Genomic DNA, 18,775 nt, shown 5'->3' with positions numbered 1-18,775 from the left:
GACTCCTGAACAGCATTTCAAATGGCTTCCATTTCTACACTGCTGTTACACTATTATCTATACAGTCACTTTAATAACTCTACCTACATGTACATATTACCTCAATTACCTCGACACAGGTGCCCCCGCACATTGACTCTGTACTGGTACCCCCTGAATATAACCCCGCTATTGTTATTTACTGCTGCTCTTTAATTATTTGTTATTCTTATCTTACTTTTTTCCCCGTATTTTCTTAAAACTGCATTGTTGGTTGAGGGCTTGTAAGTAAGCATTTCACTGTAATGCTTGACAGTACCCCCCCTTCCCCCCTCTAGGTGCCACCACCCGCCATCCCACCTGGGCGAGCCGGCAGAGGCGTGGGAGCCCGACGAGCCGGCTGAGGCGTGGGAGCCCAACGAGCCGGCTGAGGCGTGGGAGCCCAACGAGCCAGCTGAGGCGTGGGAGCCCAACGAGCCGGCAGAGGTATGACGGGAGTGTGCCGAGCCAACCGAGGCAAGAAATACGCGAGCCAGCTAAGGCATGGAAGAATGATGAGCCAGCTGAGGCACCCCCGGTTCCTTCGGCAACGGCACCCGGACCAGACGTCACCAACAACAAAAAAACTCCCTGATGCTTCCAATATAGTGGTTAAGCATCCTGTGAGGACAGACACTGGGCGACGAGAAGCAAGTACTGCAGCCCTCATCCTCCACATACAACACTCGTTCTACCAGTCACATTCTGTTAAAGGTTCCCAAAGCACACACATCCCTGGGTCGCTCGTCTTTTCAGGTCACTGCAGCTAGCAACTGGAAAGAGCTGCAGCAAACACTCAAACTGGACAGTTTTAATCTACATTTTCTTAATTCAAAGACTCAATCGTGGACACTTACTGACAGTTGTGGCTGCTTTGCGTGATATATTGTTGTCTCTCCCTTGCACTTTTTGCTGTTGTCTGTGCCCAACAATGTTTGTACCCTGTTTTATGCTGCTAACATGTGCTGTTGTCAGGTTGTGTTGCTACCATGCTGTGTTGTCATGTGTTGCTGCCATGCTATGTTGTCGTCTTACATTTACATTTACATTTAAGTCATTTAGCAGACGCTCTTATCCAGAGCGACTTACAAATTGGTGCATACACCTTATGACATCCAGTGGAACAGCCACTTGCATCTAAATCTTTTTTTTTGGGGGGTGAGAAGGATTACTTACCCTTACTTACCCTATCCTAGGTATTCCTTGAAGAGGTGGGGTTTCAGGCGTCTCCGGAAGGTGGTGATTGACTCCGCTGTCCTGGCGTCGTGAGGGAGTTTGTTCCACCATTGGGGGGCCAGAGCAGCGAACAGTTTTGACTGGGCTGAGCGGGAACTGTACTTCCTCAGTGGTAGGGAGGCGAGCAGGCCAGAGGTGGATGAACGCAGTGCCCTTGTTTGGGTGTAGGGCCTGATCAGAGCCTGGAGGTACCGTTCCCCTCACAGCTCCGTAGGCAAGCACCATGGTCTTGTATGATGTCTTAGGTCCCTCTTTATGTAGTGTTTTGTTGTCTCTCTTGTTCTGATGTGTGTTTTGTCCTATATCTTTATTTAATCTATTTTTATTTTTAATCCCAGCCCCCATTCCGTCTTTTAACTTTTGGTAGGCCATCATTGGAAATAAGAATTTGTTCTTAACTGACTTGCCTTGTTAAATAAAGGTTAAATAAATAAAAAAGTACAGGGAGTGAATAATTCATAAATAACCAGCATGAAACAAAACAAGGACAGCGTCTGGACAAGGGGAACACAACAATATTGGCGCTGAGACTTGGATGAAACTGAGGAATAGACAGATATAGGGGAGGATATCAATAAGTGAAGGAGTCTAGGTGAGTCCAAGGAAGCGCGTAACGATGGTGACAGGTGTGCATAATGATGAGCCACCTGGCGCCCTCGAGCGCCAGAGAGGGGGAGCGGGAGCAGGCGTGACACTATGTGAAGAATACAGTATATGAATACAGTGTGAAAAACAGTATAAAAGAAATGAGAAGTGTCCAGTCTTTAATGTCTCTATATTCATGGTACAGCCGTGTTGGCTATGTGCATGTGTTTGTGAGTGTATATGTGAGTACAGGAGTCTGTGTCCGTGTTTGTGAGTGTATATGTGAGTACAGGAGTCTTGTGTCTGTGTCTGTGTAGATGACCAAGTTATCATCACTCAGTGTCCTCACCTTCCCTGAAAGCTGAAGTACTGACCCCACCATTTACGCCCAATGCATTCTATTGTTGATTGACTTTTGACTACTTCATATGTGCACCCATGCTGCGCCACCTACCTGCCAGCCAGTTGGTGATGAAGTGCTGCAGCAGGGTGGCAGGTACACAGACGATGGCGATAAGGAGGTCACTGAAGGACAGGGAGCAGATGAAGGTGCTTGGCGACTGCAGGTCCTTCCTCATACACAGCAGTACCAGGACGGTCATGTTTCCCACCACAGCCAGGCGGAAGATCACCAGGTAGAGCAACCTGAACATGGGGCTGCAGCGGGGTGGGCAGCCTAGGCACAGACACCAGAGGAGGGATGGAGAACTGCTGGATGAACTGCCTCAAGGACAGGTAGGTTGGATGCCTCCAGCCACAGGTCCAAGAGATGGGCAATCAGGTTCAAATTATGAATCAGTTGTGGTTAGTCTTTATTTATACAGGCGATCCTCATTGGGAGAGAGAGAGACCTGGTTTGACCACAGGAAAAAAGGTCTGAAACATAACATGTGACAAGGTGCAAATACTGCAGTGTGGGTTTGATTGAATAGCCCTTCATCTGAGAGAGTTAGGTAACAGATAGGTGATAATGGTACCCTGTGGATAAGCCGCATCAACCTATGTCCTCTCCTATGGCTCCTCTTCTTTTCCTGTTCCTACCTAACACTGATCTCTCAGGCCTCTCAGGACTTTCAGTTAGTTTCTTCACCAAGTGTGTCACCGCTATTGGAGTGGTTCAGGGATTATGCAGTACAACTGAGTGCCAGAACATGTCCTGGTACGGCAATTGCTTGGTCTCTTACCGCAAGGCACTACAGAGGGTAGTGATTACGGCCCAGTACATCACTGGGGCTAAGCTGCCTGCCATCCAGGACCTCTACACCAGGCGGTGTCAGAGGAAGGCCCTAAAAATTGTCAAAGACCCCAGCCATAGACTTCTCTCTACTACCGCATGGCAAGCGGTACCAGAGTACCAAATCTAGGACAAAAAGGCTTCTCAACAGTTTTTACCCCCAAGCCATAAGACTCCTGAACAGGTAATCAAATGGCTACCCGGACTATAATAATAATAATAATATATGCCATTTAGCAGACGCTTTTATCCAAAGCGACTTACAGTCATGTGTGCATACATTCTACGTATGGGTGGTCCCGGGAGCGAACCCCCTACCCATTGTGTTCCCCCAACCCCTCTTTTATGCTGCTGCTACTCTCGGTTTATCATATATACATAGTCACTTCACTGTGTCCCACCCACCACACCCTCTTTTACGCTACGGCTACTCTGTTCATCATATATGCATAGTCACTTTAACCATATCTACATGTACATACTACCTCAAAATCAGCCTGACTAACCGGTGTCTGTATATAGCCTCGTTACTTTTACAGCCTCACTACTGTATATAGCATGTATTTTTACCTACCTATTGTTCACCTAATCCCTTTTTTGCACTATTGGTTAGAGCCTGTAAGTAAGCATTTCACTGTATTCGGTGCACGTGACAAATAAAAGTACAGTATACAACTTTTCCATTGGGTAGAACATGTTCTATTCCACTTTGACCATAGTCTTATGCAAATCACAATATGCACAACATACATCGCCATGGCCGATGCAATGTTCACTTATAGTGATACATTTGTCTTTAAATTAGAGAACTCATCCGGACCACCCGTCGAAAGAGAGGCGGACCAAAATGCAGCGTGGTTATGTCAATACATGTTTAATAAAAAATAAACACAAGACAAGACAAGACAAGACAAGACAAGACAAGACAAGACAAGACAATACAATACAATACAATACAATACAATACAATACAATACAAGTAAAACCGTAACCATCCTTCTCTGGTGCAAATAAACACAGCAACAGGAACAATCACCCACGAAACACTCAAAGAATATGGCTGCCTAAATATAGTTCCCAATCAGAGACAACGATAAACACCTGCCTCTGATTGAGAACCACTCCAGGCAGCCATAGACTATTCTAGACAACCCCACTAACCACAATCACATGACCTACAAAAAACCCTAAGACAAAACACACCACATAAATAACCCATGTCACACCCTGGCCTGACCAAAATAATAAAGAATAAAGAAAACACAAAATACTAAGACCAGGGCGTGACACCAACACTGTTGTCTCATGTAGCGCTTTGCATCATCCATCGGTAACTGAGTTTCACCTACCAGCTATTGTGGAGCGTCATTGTCCACAGTCCACCTGGTGTCAGCTGTGATAACAAAATTACATGAGTCTATCCATCCTTTACTGTGGCCACCGCCAGCGAAATTATACTTGAAATACAATGGCAAGAGGTAGGCTAGACTCAGTGGTGGAAAAAGTACTAAATTCTCACACTTGAGTAAAAGTAAAAATACCTTAATAGGAAATGACTCAAGTAAGTGAGTCACCCAGTAAAATACTACTTGCGTAAAAGTCTAAAAGTACTGGGTTTTAAATTTACTGAAGCATCGAAAGTAAATGTAGTTGCTAAAATATACTTGGGTATCAAAAGTAAAAGTAAAAGTATGAAACATTTAAAAATTCTTCAATTAAGCAAACCAGACGGCACAATTTGTATTTTATTTTTTATTTATGGATAGCCAGGGTCACACTCCAACACTCAGACATAATGTAAAAACAAAGCATTTGTGTTTAGTAAGTCCGCCAGATCAGAGGCAGTAGTCAATTTTCTGTCCTACTAAGCATTCAAAAAGTAATGAGTCATTTTGGGTATCACGGAAAATATATGAATGTAGTGAAGTAAAAGTAAATGTTGTCAAAAAATGTAAATAATAAATTAAAGTACAGACATCCCCGCTTCAGCATTCAACTTATCTTTCAGGCTACACCCCTGTCTGAATGTAATCAAAATTGTGCTGTGCACTTGAGTTTATTTTGTTCTCCAACATACCATATAATACTGTGATACCATCACAATAATAGTCAAAAGTCACACAAAAAAAGTTTGTGTTTCAGTACACATTATTCAATTACAAACATAAGTGCTTTTTGGGGAAAATAAAATGTATTTTTCTATTATTTAGCCTTAAACCTAGTCAATCAATCTTTATTTTATTGTTTTGGTAACATGCACATTATCAATGCATTGATTACTTTGAATGTTTCATTATGAATGTGTAGTTATGGATATTATTGAACAGTGTCACAATTCTTATCTTCTTTTGGTGAAGACAGAATGAAAATTGTATATCTATTCCATGAGTTACTCTGTGATGAGTCCAATCAATTACTCAACTATTAATTTGTACAGATAGAACAACATAGTTTACATAAAGATGTTAAACATTGCAATAATACTGTAAATGTATTGTATCTATCCTCATGAACTTCCTCTAACCTTTGCATACAATTGCTGCCTCATGGTCTTTGAGACAGAATGATTTAAGGGATAGTTGAGTTGTGCATAGCATGTGCACATACATTATACAGTATATACAAAAGTATGTGGACACCCCCTCAAATTAGTGGATTCGGCTATTTCAGCCACACCCGTTGCTGACAGGAGTACAAAATTGAGCACAACGCCATGTAATCTCCATAGACAAACATTGGCAGTAGAATGGACTTACTGAAGGGCTCAGTGACTTTCAACGTGGCACCATCATAGGATGCCACCTTTCCAACAAGTCAGTTCTTCAAATGTCTGCCCCACTAGAGCTGCCCCGGTCAACTGTAAGTACTGTTATTGTGAAGTGAAAACATCTAGAAGCAGCAAAAGCTCAGCCGCAAAGTGATAGGCCAAACAAGCTCCCAGAACGGGACTGGCGTGTGCTGAAGCGCTTAGCGTGTAAAAGTAATCTTTCTTTGGTTGCACACTCACTACCGAGGTCCAAACTGCCTCTGGAAGCAACATCAGCACAAGAACTGTTTATCGGGAGCATCATGGAGTGGGTTTTCATGGCCGAGAAGCCACACACAAGCCTAACATCACCATGCGCAATGCCAAGCGTCAGCTGGCCTCTGGAGTATTGGAAACATTCTCTGAAGTGATGAATCACGGATTTGGCGGATGCCAGGACAACGCTAATTGCTCCAATGCATAGTGCCAACTATAAAGTTTGGTGGAGGAGGAATAATGGTCTGGGGGCTGTTTTTCATGATTCAGGCTCCTACAGCCTACAATGATTTTCTAGCCGATTCTATGCTTCCAACATTGTGGCAACGGTTTGGGGAAGGTCTTTTCCTGTTTCAGCATGACAATGCCCCCGTGGACAAAGCCAGGTCCATACGGAAATGGTTTGTCGAGATCGGTGTGGAAGAACTTGACTGGCCTGCACAGAGCCCTGACCTCAACCCCATCGAACACCTTTGGAATGAATTGTAACACTGAATGCGAGCCGGGCCTAATTGCCCCAACATCAGTGCCCGACCTCGTTAATGCTCTTGTGGCTGAATGGAAGTCCTTGCAGCAATGCTCCAACATCTAGTGGAAAGCCTTCCCAGAAGAGTAAAGGCTGTTATAGCAGCAAAGGGGGGGATCAACCCCATACTAATGCCCATGATTTTGGAATGAGATGTTCGACGAGCAGGTGTCCACATACTTTTGGTATTAATTTAAATCTTTACATCATTACGCTTTTCTTCAGTTTGACCGGATGAGTGTACTTCTCCAGGGCTTCCATTAAACTTTTCACATTGTTGTAATAACTTGAGGGAGCTAATTGTTTAAATGTATCTTCTGTTTCATTCTAACAACACATCTCTTCAGGGACATGGCTTCTCGACTCACAAGACCCCTGCAAATAAGAAAGCCATCCATGAGTAAAGAATGGCTATGGAGGATTGTCAGGACTTTCCCTCCGCCCCTGAGTTCATCTGCTGTTTTAACTATCAATGCCCCTGAGGTGTCACCTGCCAAACCTGGCTCTTCAGAGGTGTTAATAGCTGTGACATCTGTCTGGTCTGGTTGAGAGGGAATTGGGGTCACGGTGACACGATTATTACTCTCCTTAGGTTTCCAGGTGTGAGGTTTATTGTCTCCTGAGTCCTGTTGGCCCTGGGTGGCTGGAGTCTCATTGTAGATATGCTTTCTCCGGGCCTTGTAACGGTAGTTCCTCCATAAACAGTATGTCACAGATCCCCCACGGTGAATTAGGCCTTGGCAGAGGGTTGTCTTTAGCGTCTGTCCATTGGGCTCTGAGCCATCATGTGACTTCAACAAAGTCTGCTGTCCAGTTGGTTGGGTTATAGGCAACTTTTTGTCCAATTGAGAGGCATTGTGGCCCTGAGTTATGACCAGAGCCAGATTCACTGACTGTTTGTCATGGGTTGTGTTTACTTCTATCTCAGAGGATAGCTCTCTTCTCTCTTTATGTGTGTTGATCTCTCTGTCTGATTTGGATGCTGTGGTTGGCTCTTGTATCTCCAACTTGGTTTGACTCTCTGTTCTCTCTGTGTGGACATTCTGAGACATCCCATCAGCATTCATCAGCCTCATTTTGACACTACCTGATGGGTCAGAATGGTAATGATGACCATTGGAAGTATTGCGTTTATGTCTTCTGAGACTTTCCCCAGATGTTAAGTCTCTTTTCACCTGTGAGATCAAATAATCAGATATACTTTTGACATTCATTTCCCCTTCAGCAATTTTGGAGCTATGGCTGTGGTGTGTATTTAACATATCGTTCACCTTAGGATATAAGTTATTTCTGACTTTCTTCTGCTTCCCATTAAAGTAGTAAAAATGTTCATCATTGCCATCGCTGGACGGGTTGTTAATGTCTGTAATTGACTCATGCTCCTTGTGATGCTCTTCTCCATCTGTTTGGCTGATTTCACTAGGACCTCCATCCTCTGTCTCGTCCACAGATATGGTTATTGATTCTGGGCCTGTTGTTTCTGGGGCCTCAGTGACTTCTCCTGGTGCAGTGTCTGTAGCGGACTCTTTAGGATTTACGTTATGTTGGATTCTCTTCAGCTTTCCATTAGAGTAGTAGAAATGTTCATCTTTGCTGGATGGATGGGACAGGTTGCTGTTGTCTGTACTAGGATCTCTGTCCTCTGTCTCATCCTCACATATGGTCAGTGATTCTGAGCTTGGATCTGTTGTCTCTGGGGTGATTGTGATGTAGAGTAGTTCTCGTGATACATTGTCTGATGCACTTGTCTCATTTGATTTCTTCCCTGGATTCAAACGCATTCTTTCCCTACAGTGACTTATCACTGCATCAGTTCGATGGACCAATCCTTTGCAAACCGGCAAAACTGGAAAGTCCGTTTCATGTTCTGTCTTCAAGCTTTCTGGTATGGGTAAAGATACGTGAACACTTTCTGTTGGTTGATTATCTGTTTCTTGGGTAGTTTTTGTGGGTGGATTTTCAGTCTCTGGGCTAAATGTAGTAGGTATGTGCTTGTCATGTGTTGTACTTTCTTCTATGGTAGGTGATGGTTCTTCTACATTTTCTGTTATTGGATTGTCAGTTTCTGCAATGGTAGGTGATGGTTCTTCTACATTTTCTGTTGTTGGATTGTCAGTTTCTTCAATGGGAGTTGATGGCTCTTCTATATTTTCTGTTTGATTTTCTGTAATCTCAGTTTCTGGACATCCATCTGTAGGAGGCAGTTCATCTATACTTTCTGTTGGTGGATTTTCAGTTTCATCTGTGCACTCTGTCTGCAAGCTGTCTGTGGTAGATGAAGGTTCATCTATACTTTCTGTTGGTTCTGTCATGAGTGTAAGTTCTTGATCGTTTATGGTTTCACCTACTGTTTGTGAGATTGTTGTAGATATTAAAGATTCGGAAGTGGACTCCGGTTCCTCAGGGTCGTTCTCCCCATTTGTGTTGACTGTCTCTGTTTCATCTGTAAACTTGGTTTGTTGGCTTTCAGTTGTAAGTGTGGGGAGTGTAGTAGGGAATTCTTGTTCCTCTATACTTTCTGTCATTGCACTCTCAGTTTCATCTATGCGCTCTGTCTGCAAGCTATCTGTGGTAACTGAAAGTTCATCTATACTTTCTGTTGGTTCTGTCATGAGTGTAGGTTCTTGATCGTTTATGGTTTCACCTACTGTTTGTGAGATTATTTTAGATGTTAAAGGTTCTAATGTGGACTCCAGTTCCTCAGGGTCGTTCTCCACATTTGTATTGACTGTCTCTGTTTCATCCATTAACTTGGTTTTTTGGCTTTCAGTTGTAGGTGTGGGGAGTGTAGTAGGGAATTCTTGTTCATCTACCATTTCTGTCATTGCACTCTCAGTTTCCTCTGTGCGCTCTGTTTTTGGAGGTAATGTGAATATTGGTGTGACTGTTGTAGATTCTCTTTCTGGTTCCTTCTCTCCACTGTCTTCTACTTCCTCTGTTACATCTGCATAATCTGTTTGAGGTGCATCTGTTGATGGTGTTACATCAGCGTATTTTTCTTTGCTATTGCTGTCACCCTCAGTTGTTTCTGTCGGTGGATAGTCTGTCAAAGCGCTATCCTCTTCCTCATCTCCTGAAGGTTCTTTGGGGTGTTCTTTTTGTCCTTCATTGTCCACTCGTTCTCCATTTTTAACTTGACTCCGTCTCACCAGAGCGGGTTGTACCTCACGTTGCGGCTTACTCAGGAAATCTCTATTTTTCCTGAGTAACCCTATGAATCCATTGGTCAGTTTATATTTGGTGTCATCTCCATCAGACACAGCTTTAAACCACAATATCCTTTCTATGCTGCTAAGTGAGGAAGTTGTCAGTGTTGGGAGGGGGGCTGTTGCCCTAGGCCTCTCTGGTGTTGGAACTTCCTGTGACACGTCAGTGATCTCTGCAATGACCACTAGCTCAACATCTGGCCTTCCCTTTGATGAGCCCTCAGTGTGAATTATGTCTATTTGGAAAACATCTTGCTGTTTGATTAGCCTCTCATCTAATGAGTAAGGTCCATCAAACTCCATCTGGACAGAGGCATCAATCTTTACACCCAACTTATTTTTAGGACTGAACTGGGACTCCAGACTCAGTTGTTTTGCTTCTTTGTGAGTCTGCCTGTGTATCCCAGTTTTTCCTTGCTCTCCGAGAGTGAGCACACTTGGTTTGAATCTTTGTGGTTCAGGACGGCTGGGGAATATCCTCACAGGCTCGGCTGTTGAGTATCTCTCAGCCAGCATCTCCTGCAGTTGGACCAAGGTGTGCTGGACCCAGCCCCTGGCCCCTTGGGCTTTCTGAACCATCGCTCCATGGAAGGTCTGTCCTGTGGTGGTAGTATGGTGGTAAGCGATCCAAGCAACGCTAGGTCTGACACCCATGGTATTCCAGGTTTGCTCATGCTCAACTGGGGCCACTCCACTCACGATATGTGTGACAGGATGGGAAATGCCTAAATCGACCCCTCTATGCATGATGGCAGTCATTTCCCTCAGAAGCAGGGAATCCCCGTCCTGTGGTGAAAGGAGATGAAGAGGGATTAGATGTAGAGTATAAAGACACATGAAGAAAATAGAACTGGACAGTATAGTATATACTAGTATATAGTATATTCCAGGGACTGCGGTTGAAAATTAGCCGGCTGGCTAAAACCGGCACTTTTACTGAAACGTTGATTAATGTGCACTGTCCCTGTAAAAATAAAATAAACTAAACTAAACTAGTGCTCATTGACCTATTCATTGATCATCGCTAGACAGCCATTTTCAAGTTTTGCCGTAGATTTTCAAGCCGATTGAACCTTTTACTGCAGTGGGCTAAATCAGGGTCATACTGTACAGAGTGTTTCTTGATAGTCTTAACCTCTCTAGGGTAGGGGGCAGCATTCGGAATTTTGGATGAAAAGCATGCCCAAATTAAACGGCCTGCTACTCGGGCCCAGGAGATATGATATACATATGGTAGATTTGGATAGAAAACACTCTAAAGTTTCCAAAACTGTTAAAATAGTGTATGTGAGTATAACAGAACTGATTTGGCAGGTGAAAACCTGAGAACAATCCATTCAGGAAGTTTTTTATTTTTCTATTCAATTCCATTACAGTATCTATTGACTTAGGACTCAATTTGCAGTTCCTATAACTTCCACTAGATGTCAACAGTCTTTAGAAATGGTTTCAGGCTTGTATTCTTATGAATGAGGGAGTCAGACCAGTCTGAATGAGTGGACCCTGACGTGTCACAGAGCTTTTTCATGCGCAATCCCGAGAGAGTGCATTTCTTGTTTACCTTTTATATTGACGACGTTATTGTCCGGTTGAAATATTATAGATCATTTAGGCTAATTTGTCAACTGGGCTATGTTCTCAAATAATCGTAAGGTATGCTTTCGCCGTAAAGCATTTTAAAAATCTGACACCGTGGTTGGATTCACAAGAAGTTAATCTTTAAACCTATGTAAAATATATTTTGTTTATTTGAATTTTTATAATTAGTATTTCTGTATTTGAATTTGGAACTCTGCAATCTCATTGGATGTTGGCCAGATGGGACGCTAGCGTCCCACATACCCTAGAGAGGGTTTTAAGCAAATCTAATGTGAGACAAACGTATACACCTCACACACATGGTTATGGGTTTTAACTTCTTGGATATAGGGGGCGCTCTTTTAATTTATGGATAAAAAAACGTTCCCGTTTTAAACAAGATATTTTGGCTCGACTATGCATATAATTGACAGCTTTGGAAAGAAAACACTCTGACGTTTCCAAAACTGCAATGATATTGTCTGTGAGTGCCACAGAAATAATGCTACAGGCGAAATCAAGATTGAATTTTCATACATGAAGTGCGCCAGATTTTGAATGCGCTCTGTTCCAATGTCTCCTCATATGGCTGTGTATGGGTCACGAATTAGCTTAGACTTTCTGTCGTTTCCCCAAGGTGTCGACAGCATTGTGACGTATTTGTAGGCAAATCATTGGAAGATTGACCTTAAGAGACTACATCTACCAGGTGGCCGCTTGGTGTCCTCGTTGTAATTATTGCGTAATCTCCAGCTGCGTGTATTTTTCGTTTGCTTCGAGGAGAAACACAGCTGTCACGAATGATTTATCATCGAATAGATATGTGAAAAACACCTTGAGGATTGATTCTAAACAACGTTTGCCATGTTTCTGTCGATATTATGGAAAAATTTGGCGTTGTAGAGACTGCATTTTCTGATTTTTTTCTTAGCCAAACGTGATGAACAAAACGGAGCGATTTCTCCTACACAAGTAATATTTTTGGAAAAACTGAACATTTGCTATCTAACTGAGAGTCTCCTCATTGAAAACATCTGAAGTTCTTCAAAGGTAAATGATTTTATTTGAATGCTTTTCTTGTTTTTGTGAAAATGTTGCCTGCTGAATGCTAGGCTTAATGCTATGCTAGCTATCAATACTCTTACACAAATGCTTGTGTAGCTATGGTTGAAAAGCATATTTTGAAAATCTGAGATGACAGTGTTGTTAACAAAAGGCTAAGCTTGTGAGTGAATATATTTCTTTCATTTCATTTGCGATTTTCATGAATAGTTAATGTTGCGTTATGGTAATGAGCTTGAGGCTATAATTACGCTCCCGGATACGGGATTGCTCGACGCTAGAGGTTAAAAAAATAAGACACCTGTACCATGTCAGATATAGAGTTGAAATGTATTACATTTTGAGTTTGCATCCAAATATTACACTTTATGTACATCACAGAAGACTGAAATTGGAACACGGTCTGTGTGTAGCTGGTGTATAGGAGTCAGGCGCAAGACAGCAGATATGAGTAAATAAACATATTTTACCCAATAATATAAATGCAATACAAAAACAGAGCCCACAATAATGGACCTTCCTACATAGAAACAATCACTCACAAACAAACATGTGGGAACAGAGGGTTAAATAATGAACAGGTAATTGGGGGATTGAAACCAGGTGTGTAAGACAAAGACAAACCAAATGGAAAATGAAAAGTGGACCGGCAATGGCTAGAAAGCCGGTGATGTCGACCGCCGAACGCCGCCCGAACAAGGAGAGGGACGGACTTCGGCGGAAGTCGTGACAGAAATATAACTAAAGTGTTTGACATAGAAACACCAGATTTCCCGGCAGAATGTCAGAATTATGTCATTTGACTGCATGAAATGGCTATGTCAAAACTGTAACTAGGCCACTCAAGAAAATTCTGTTGTCTTGGTAAGCAACTCCAATGTATATTTTGCCTTGTGTTTAAGGTAAGTGTCCTGCTGAAAGGTGAATTTCTCTCCCAGTGTCTTTTGGAAAGCTGACTGAACCAGGTTTTCCTCTAGATTATGCCTGTGCTTAAGTCTATTCTGTTTCTTTTTATGGTAATAAACTCCCTAGTCCTTGCCGATGACAGGCATACCCATAACATGATGCAGTTGGACTTCGTGCAAACTGGAAACCACATATCCTGAGGCCGCATTTATTGTAGCTGCCGACTTTAATAAAGAACATCTGGGGGAAAAGCTACTGAAGTTTTATCAACAAATCGCCTGCGCCACTTGTGCCTTCAAAAACACTCGACCATTGCTACTCCCCCTTCTGAGACAGCTACAAGGCCCTCCTCCCACCCTCCCTTCAGGTCATGCCTCCATCCTGCTCCTCCCTTCCTGTAGAAACTTAAACAGGTAGTACTCGTGGTAAGAACTTTTCAACATTCAGTCTGACCAAACGGAATCCATGCTTCAAGGTTGTTTTGATCATGTGGACTGGGATATGTCCCGGGATGCCTCTGAGAATAACATTGTGGTATACACTGACACAGTGACTATACATTGGGAAATGTATAGGGGGATGATGTTCCCACTGTGACGATTAAAACCTATCCAAATAAAAAAAACGTGGATAGATGGCAGCATTCGCTCAAAACTGAAAGCGCGACCACCACATTTAACCACGGCAAGTTTACTGGGAATATGGTTCAGTACAAACAGTCCAGTTATGCCCTCCGTAAGGCAATCAAACAGGCAAAATGTAATTACAGAGATAAAGTGGAGACACGAGACCTATGTGTCAGGGACTTTAGATAATCACGGATTATAAAGGGAAAACCAGCCACGGGGCGGACACAAACGTCTTGCTCCCGGACAAGCTAAACACCTTCTTTGACCGCTTCTAGGGAAACACAGTGCCGCTGGTGCAGGCCTCCACCGCTCCCATAGACTGTGAACTCTCCTTCTCTGTGGCTGAAATGAGTAAGACACGGCATCTCTAGCCGCATCCTCAGAGCATGAGCAGACAAGCTGGCTGGAGTGTATAAAGGCACAAGGCAAGACCCAAATGCAGACACAAAAGGCAGATGGTAGAGCTCCGATATGTATTATAACAAAGGGAGTAGGCAAAGGCAGGTCGAGGACAGGCGAGAGTTCATAAACCAGGTCAGAGTCCAAACAGTACCAGATGATAGGCAGTCTCGGGGTCAAGCCAGGCAGAGGTCAGAAACCAGGAGGACTAGAAACAAACAGAGACTGGGAAAAATAGGAGCAAGGAAAAACGCTGGTTGACTTGGCAAACAAACCAGTGCATTCGGCAAGTATTCAGAACCCTTGACTTTTTCCACATTTTGTTACGTTACAGCCTTATTCTAAAATGAATAAAAAAAACATTTCCTCATCAATCTACACACAATACCCCATAAAGACAAAGCAAAAACAGGTTTTTCAACACTTTAGCAAAAAATAAATAACGAAATATCACATTTACATAAGTATTCCAACCCTTTACTCAGTACTTTGTTGAAGCACCTTTGGCAGCGATTACAGCCTAGAGTATGACGCTACAAGCTTTGCACACCTGTATTTGGGGAGTTTCTCTCATTCTTCTCTGCAGATCCTCTCAAGCTCTGTCAGGTTGGATGGGGAGCATCGCTGCACAGCTATTTTCAGGTCTCTCCAGAGATGTTCATTCGGGTTCAAGTCCAGGCTCTGGCTGGACCACTCATAGACATTCAGAGACAGAAGCCACTCATGCGTTGTCTTGGCTGTGTGCTTAGGTTCATTGTTCTGTTGGAAGGTGAACCTTCACCTCAGTCTAAGGTCCTTAGTGCTCTGGAGCAGGTTGTCATCAAGGATATCGCTGTACTTTGCTCTGTTCATCTTTCCCTTGATCCTGACTAGTCTCCCAGTTCCTGGTGCTGAAAAACACCCCCACAACATGAAGATGCCACACCATACTTCACTGTAGGGATGGTGCCAGGTTTCCTCCAGACATGACATCCGGCATTCAGGCCAAAGAGTTAAATCTTGGTTTCATCAGACCAATCTTTTTTTCAATGTCTGAGAGTCCTTTAGGTGCCTTTTGACAAACTCTAAGCTGGCTGTCATGTGCCTTTTACTGAGGAGTGTCTTCTGTCTGGCCACTCTACCACAAAGGCCATATTTGTGAAGTGCTTCTAAGATGGTTGTCCTTCTGGAAGGTTCTCCCATCTCTACAGAGGGACTCTGGCGCTCTGTCAGAGTGACCGTTGGGTTCTTTGTCACCTCCTCCATTGCTCAGTTTGGCTGGGCGGCCAGCTAGAGGAAGAGTCTTGGTGGTTCAGGAAAAACAGGTGTGTGTCTTTCCAAATCATGTCAAATCAATTGAATTTACCACAGGTGGACTCCAATCAAGTTGTAGAAACATCTCAAGGATGATCAATGGAAACAGGATTAATCTGAGCTCAATTTTGTGTGTCATAGTAAAGGCTCTCAATACTTATGTAAAAAATATATTTCTGTTTTATTTTATTTTATGAGTCCATGCAATTTATTATGTGACTTGTTAAGCACATTTTTACTCCTGAACTTATTTAGGCTTGCCATAACTAACATCTCTGAAAACATCATTCCACTTTGCCTTTATGGGGTGTTGTGTGAAGTGACACAAAATCTCAATTTAATTCATAATCATCTCAGGCTGTAACACAACAACATTTGGAAAAATCAAGGGGTGTGAATACTTTCTGAAGGGACTGTATGGTATGTTAGAACATTAGAATGAAACTCAAGCTGTGAACTCCATTTTTCTCACAACCTTGATCAACTTTCAAAGTGTCTTTAAAAAATGTATTTGGATTGTATAATTCACATTGGGTCCTGCCCTTGCAGAAATGTCCCTGTGCAGAAAAGTTTCCTCCTTTCGAAAAATAGATAGGATTATTTTATTTATAATGTGTCCATTCCATGCTCACTCACACACTCAACAGAATTCAACAAATATAGGACTGAATAAGTACCTAGAGCGGAGCGGACGAAGGCTTTGAAGTCTGTTTTATGTTGAATGTTAACATGCTAATACAAATCAAACATGGGCTCATCATAAAGCCAGGCCATTGCAATTCTAGTGCTCATTGCCTGACTGTGTTTCACTTGATCTGTATGGCATTTCAATGTCCTTATTATGAAGCACATGATGACTAAAGCCACTGTCCTTATTATGAAGCACATGATGACTAAAGCCACTGTCCTTATTATGAAGCACATGATGACTAAAGCCACTGAGGGCAGCCAATGACAAGCCTATATGAAACCTCTCACAGCAACCTAAAACTAAATCATTTGAAAATACTCAAATCTATGTATTGTTCCACCCAAAGGACAAAGGATAATTAACAATTAAAGGGAAAACGTGAGCATACCAATGATGGGATGTACAAGCTACCGATCCTATCCAGTAGATCCAGTTGTGAGAAATTGTGCCCGTGGTCATCCAGGATTCTGTAAGCCCAGTAGAGAGGAGTGTGTCTTTGCCTGTGCAGAAAAGCCACATACACACATCTCCTACTGTAGCACTTGCAGACGTGGTCCGTTCTGCTTTTCATCAGCTTCAAACCATCCGGGGCCTGTCCGTTGAGAAGAAGGCTCCTACAAGAACCTAAACTGGTGTTGACTGTTGGCCAGCCCCCCTGGCCAGATGGGTATAGGGTAAAGACAACCAAGGACACTGGTATGCACCACAGCCTCATTGTGCCAAATGGAAGTGTTCCAAGGCATCCAAAATCTCCAGAGAAGGGTATCAAGAGCTTATCTTTGTTGAATGTTATACCTTTCACTTTGAATATGCACACAATGGGTGTGTCTCAAAATGCATACTACCGTGCTCCGAGCATGCAGATTGAAGCATGGGAGGGTCGGAGTACGAGGCCAAATAAAAGTATGCGAAACAGAGCATGGAAGGTGTTTCTCGAATGCATAGTCTGTTTGTACATATTTTGAAGCATGCATCGACGCAAGCTTCAACGGTAATTATGAAAATAAATATGACGCAACCACATTTTCTTGAAATCAACGGCGGCCATTACTTGAGCTGAAGCGAGGAAAATACACTCCTTCGGGAATGAAATATTGCCTATTCACATCTCATATGTTGCCTGACTACAATATTTTATCTTGATACATTAATAAATACATTCTGTGTTCATTTTGGCATGGTTACCTGCCTACAATACCCACTGTAGTGTGCGTAGGTAACAAGCCCATGGTAAGTCAATAGAGCTAACTGGCTAGCTACTACTGTTAGCTAGCCAAATAGCCATGAAGAATTATTAGCTAGCTTCCAATGAAGAATGTATATCTACATTGGATAACATTGGTTTAATGCCATTTTTGCCTGTTTAATTAGCTAGGTGTCTAGCTAGATTACAACGATTCACAAATATCTAGTTGATAATTATTAAGTAAAACATTTGTCATTTATTAAGTAAGACATTTGTCTCTATTGTTGCCATTGTCCTGGCTGGAAGAAGGTTCAGTGAATGGGGAGATGCAGCGTGAGGTACTACAGTAGGAGTAGTGCAAGTGCATCTCAGGTGTAATGTTTAATGCGTTCTGCAAAGTCTCGTCCTCACAAGAAGGTACTCAAGAGAAAGTCCTCTGAGAATGCACTTGGAGCATGAGAGTGTGAGCATGGTAAAATGCATATTGAGAAACTCCCTATATAACAAAGCTATAGAGTATGGATAGACTTTCAGTGAAACTATAGAGTATGAATAGACTTTTAGTAAAACTATAGAGTATGGATTTCTTTACACTAAGTATATTTTTACTCATTTAATTTTAGATTCTTCAAAGTAGCCACCCTTTGCCTTGATGAAAGCTTTGCACACTCTTTGCAATCTCTCAAACCTCTTCATGAGGAATGCTTTTCCAACAGTCTTGAAGGAGTTCCCACATACGCTGAGCACTTGTTGGCTGCTCTTCCTTGCGGTCCCACTCATCCCAAACCATCTCAGTTGGGTTGAGGTCGGGTGATTGTGGAGGCCAGGTCATCTGATGCAGCACTCCATCACTCTCCTTGGTCAAATAGCCCGTACACAGCCTGGAGGTGTGTTTTTGGTCAATGTCCTGTTGAAAAACAAATGATAGTCCCAATAAGTGCAAAACAGATGGGACCACATCACTATTATTATCATTATTATTATTTATTATTATTATTACTGTTATTGTTGATGTCAGTATCTCACTTCACTTTAACAACAGTAGCTTTTTCATTAATGCTTACAAAGCTTATGTGAATCTGAATTTGTAAAGGCCTGGATGTTTCGAGTTCAGTTATTGGTTAGCTCGTAGTAGAGGTAGAGGATCTCTAATGAATCCTTAGAAAAAGCAACCTTCACTTTTAGCTGCCAATAGACAATGGAA

The 18,775-nt window shown here is 42.6% G+C and overlaps 1 protein-coding gene across 1 annotated transcript; it reads right to left on the bottom strand.

The window, feature by feature from the left end:
• Positions 1 to 4,844: 4,844 nt before the first annotated feature.
• LOC127931902 (uncharacterized) lies at positions 4,845 to 16,925 on the bottom strand. Its single transcript, XM_052526040.1, has 2 exons — positions 16,774 to 16,925; positions 4,845 to 10,613 (listed from the first exon to the last, which is right to left on the bottom strand). The coding sequence occupies exon 2, from the start codon at positions 10,584 to 10,586 to the stop codon at positions 6,918 to 6,920; it is 3,669 nt and encodes a 1,222-aa protein (XP_052382000.1). The 5' UTR covers positions 10,587 to 10,613; positions 16,774 to 16,925; the 3' UTR covers positions 4,845 to 6,917.
• Between the last annotated feature and the right edge of the window lie 1,850 nt (positions 16,926 to 18,775).

The sequence above is a fragment of the Oncorhynchus keta genome, chromosome 9, assembly GCF_023373465.1.
Source record: "Oncorhynchus keta strain PuntledgeMale-10-30-2019 chromosome 9, Oket_V2, whole genome shotgun sequence".
Lineage (NCBI taxonomy): Eukaryota > Metazoa > Chordata > Actinopteri > Salmoniformes > Salmonidae > Oncorhynchus > Oncorhynchus keta.
This window is presented reverse-complemented; position numbering and strand designations above follow the sequence as displayed.

What these genes read in the sequence shown, in the direction of transcription:
- LOC127931902 (XM_052526040.1), bottom strand. Translation starts at nt 10,586, where the DNA reads ATGACTGCCATCATGCATAGAGGGGTCGATTTAGGCATTTCCCATCCT.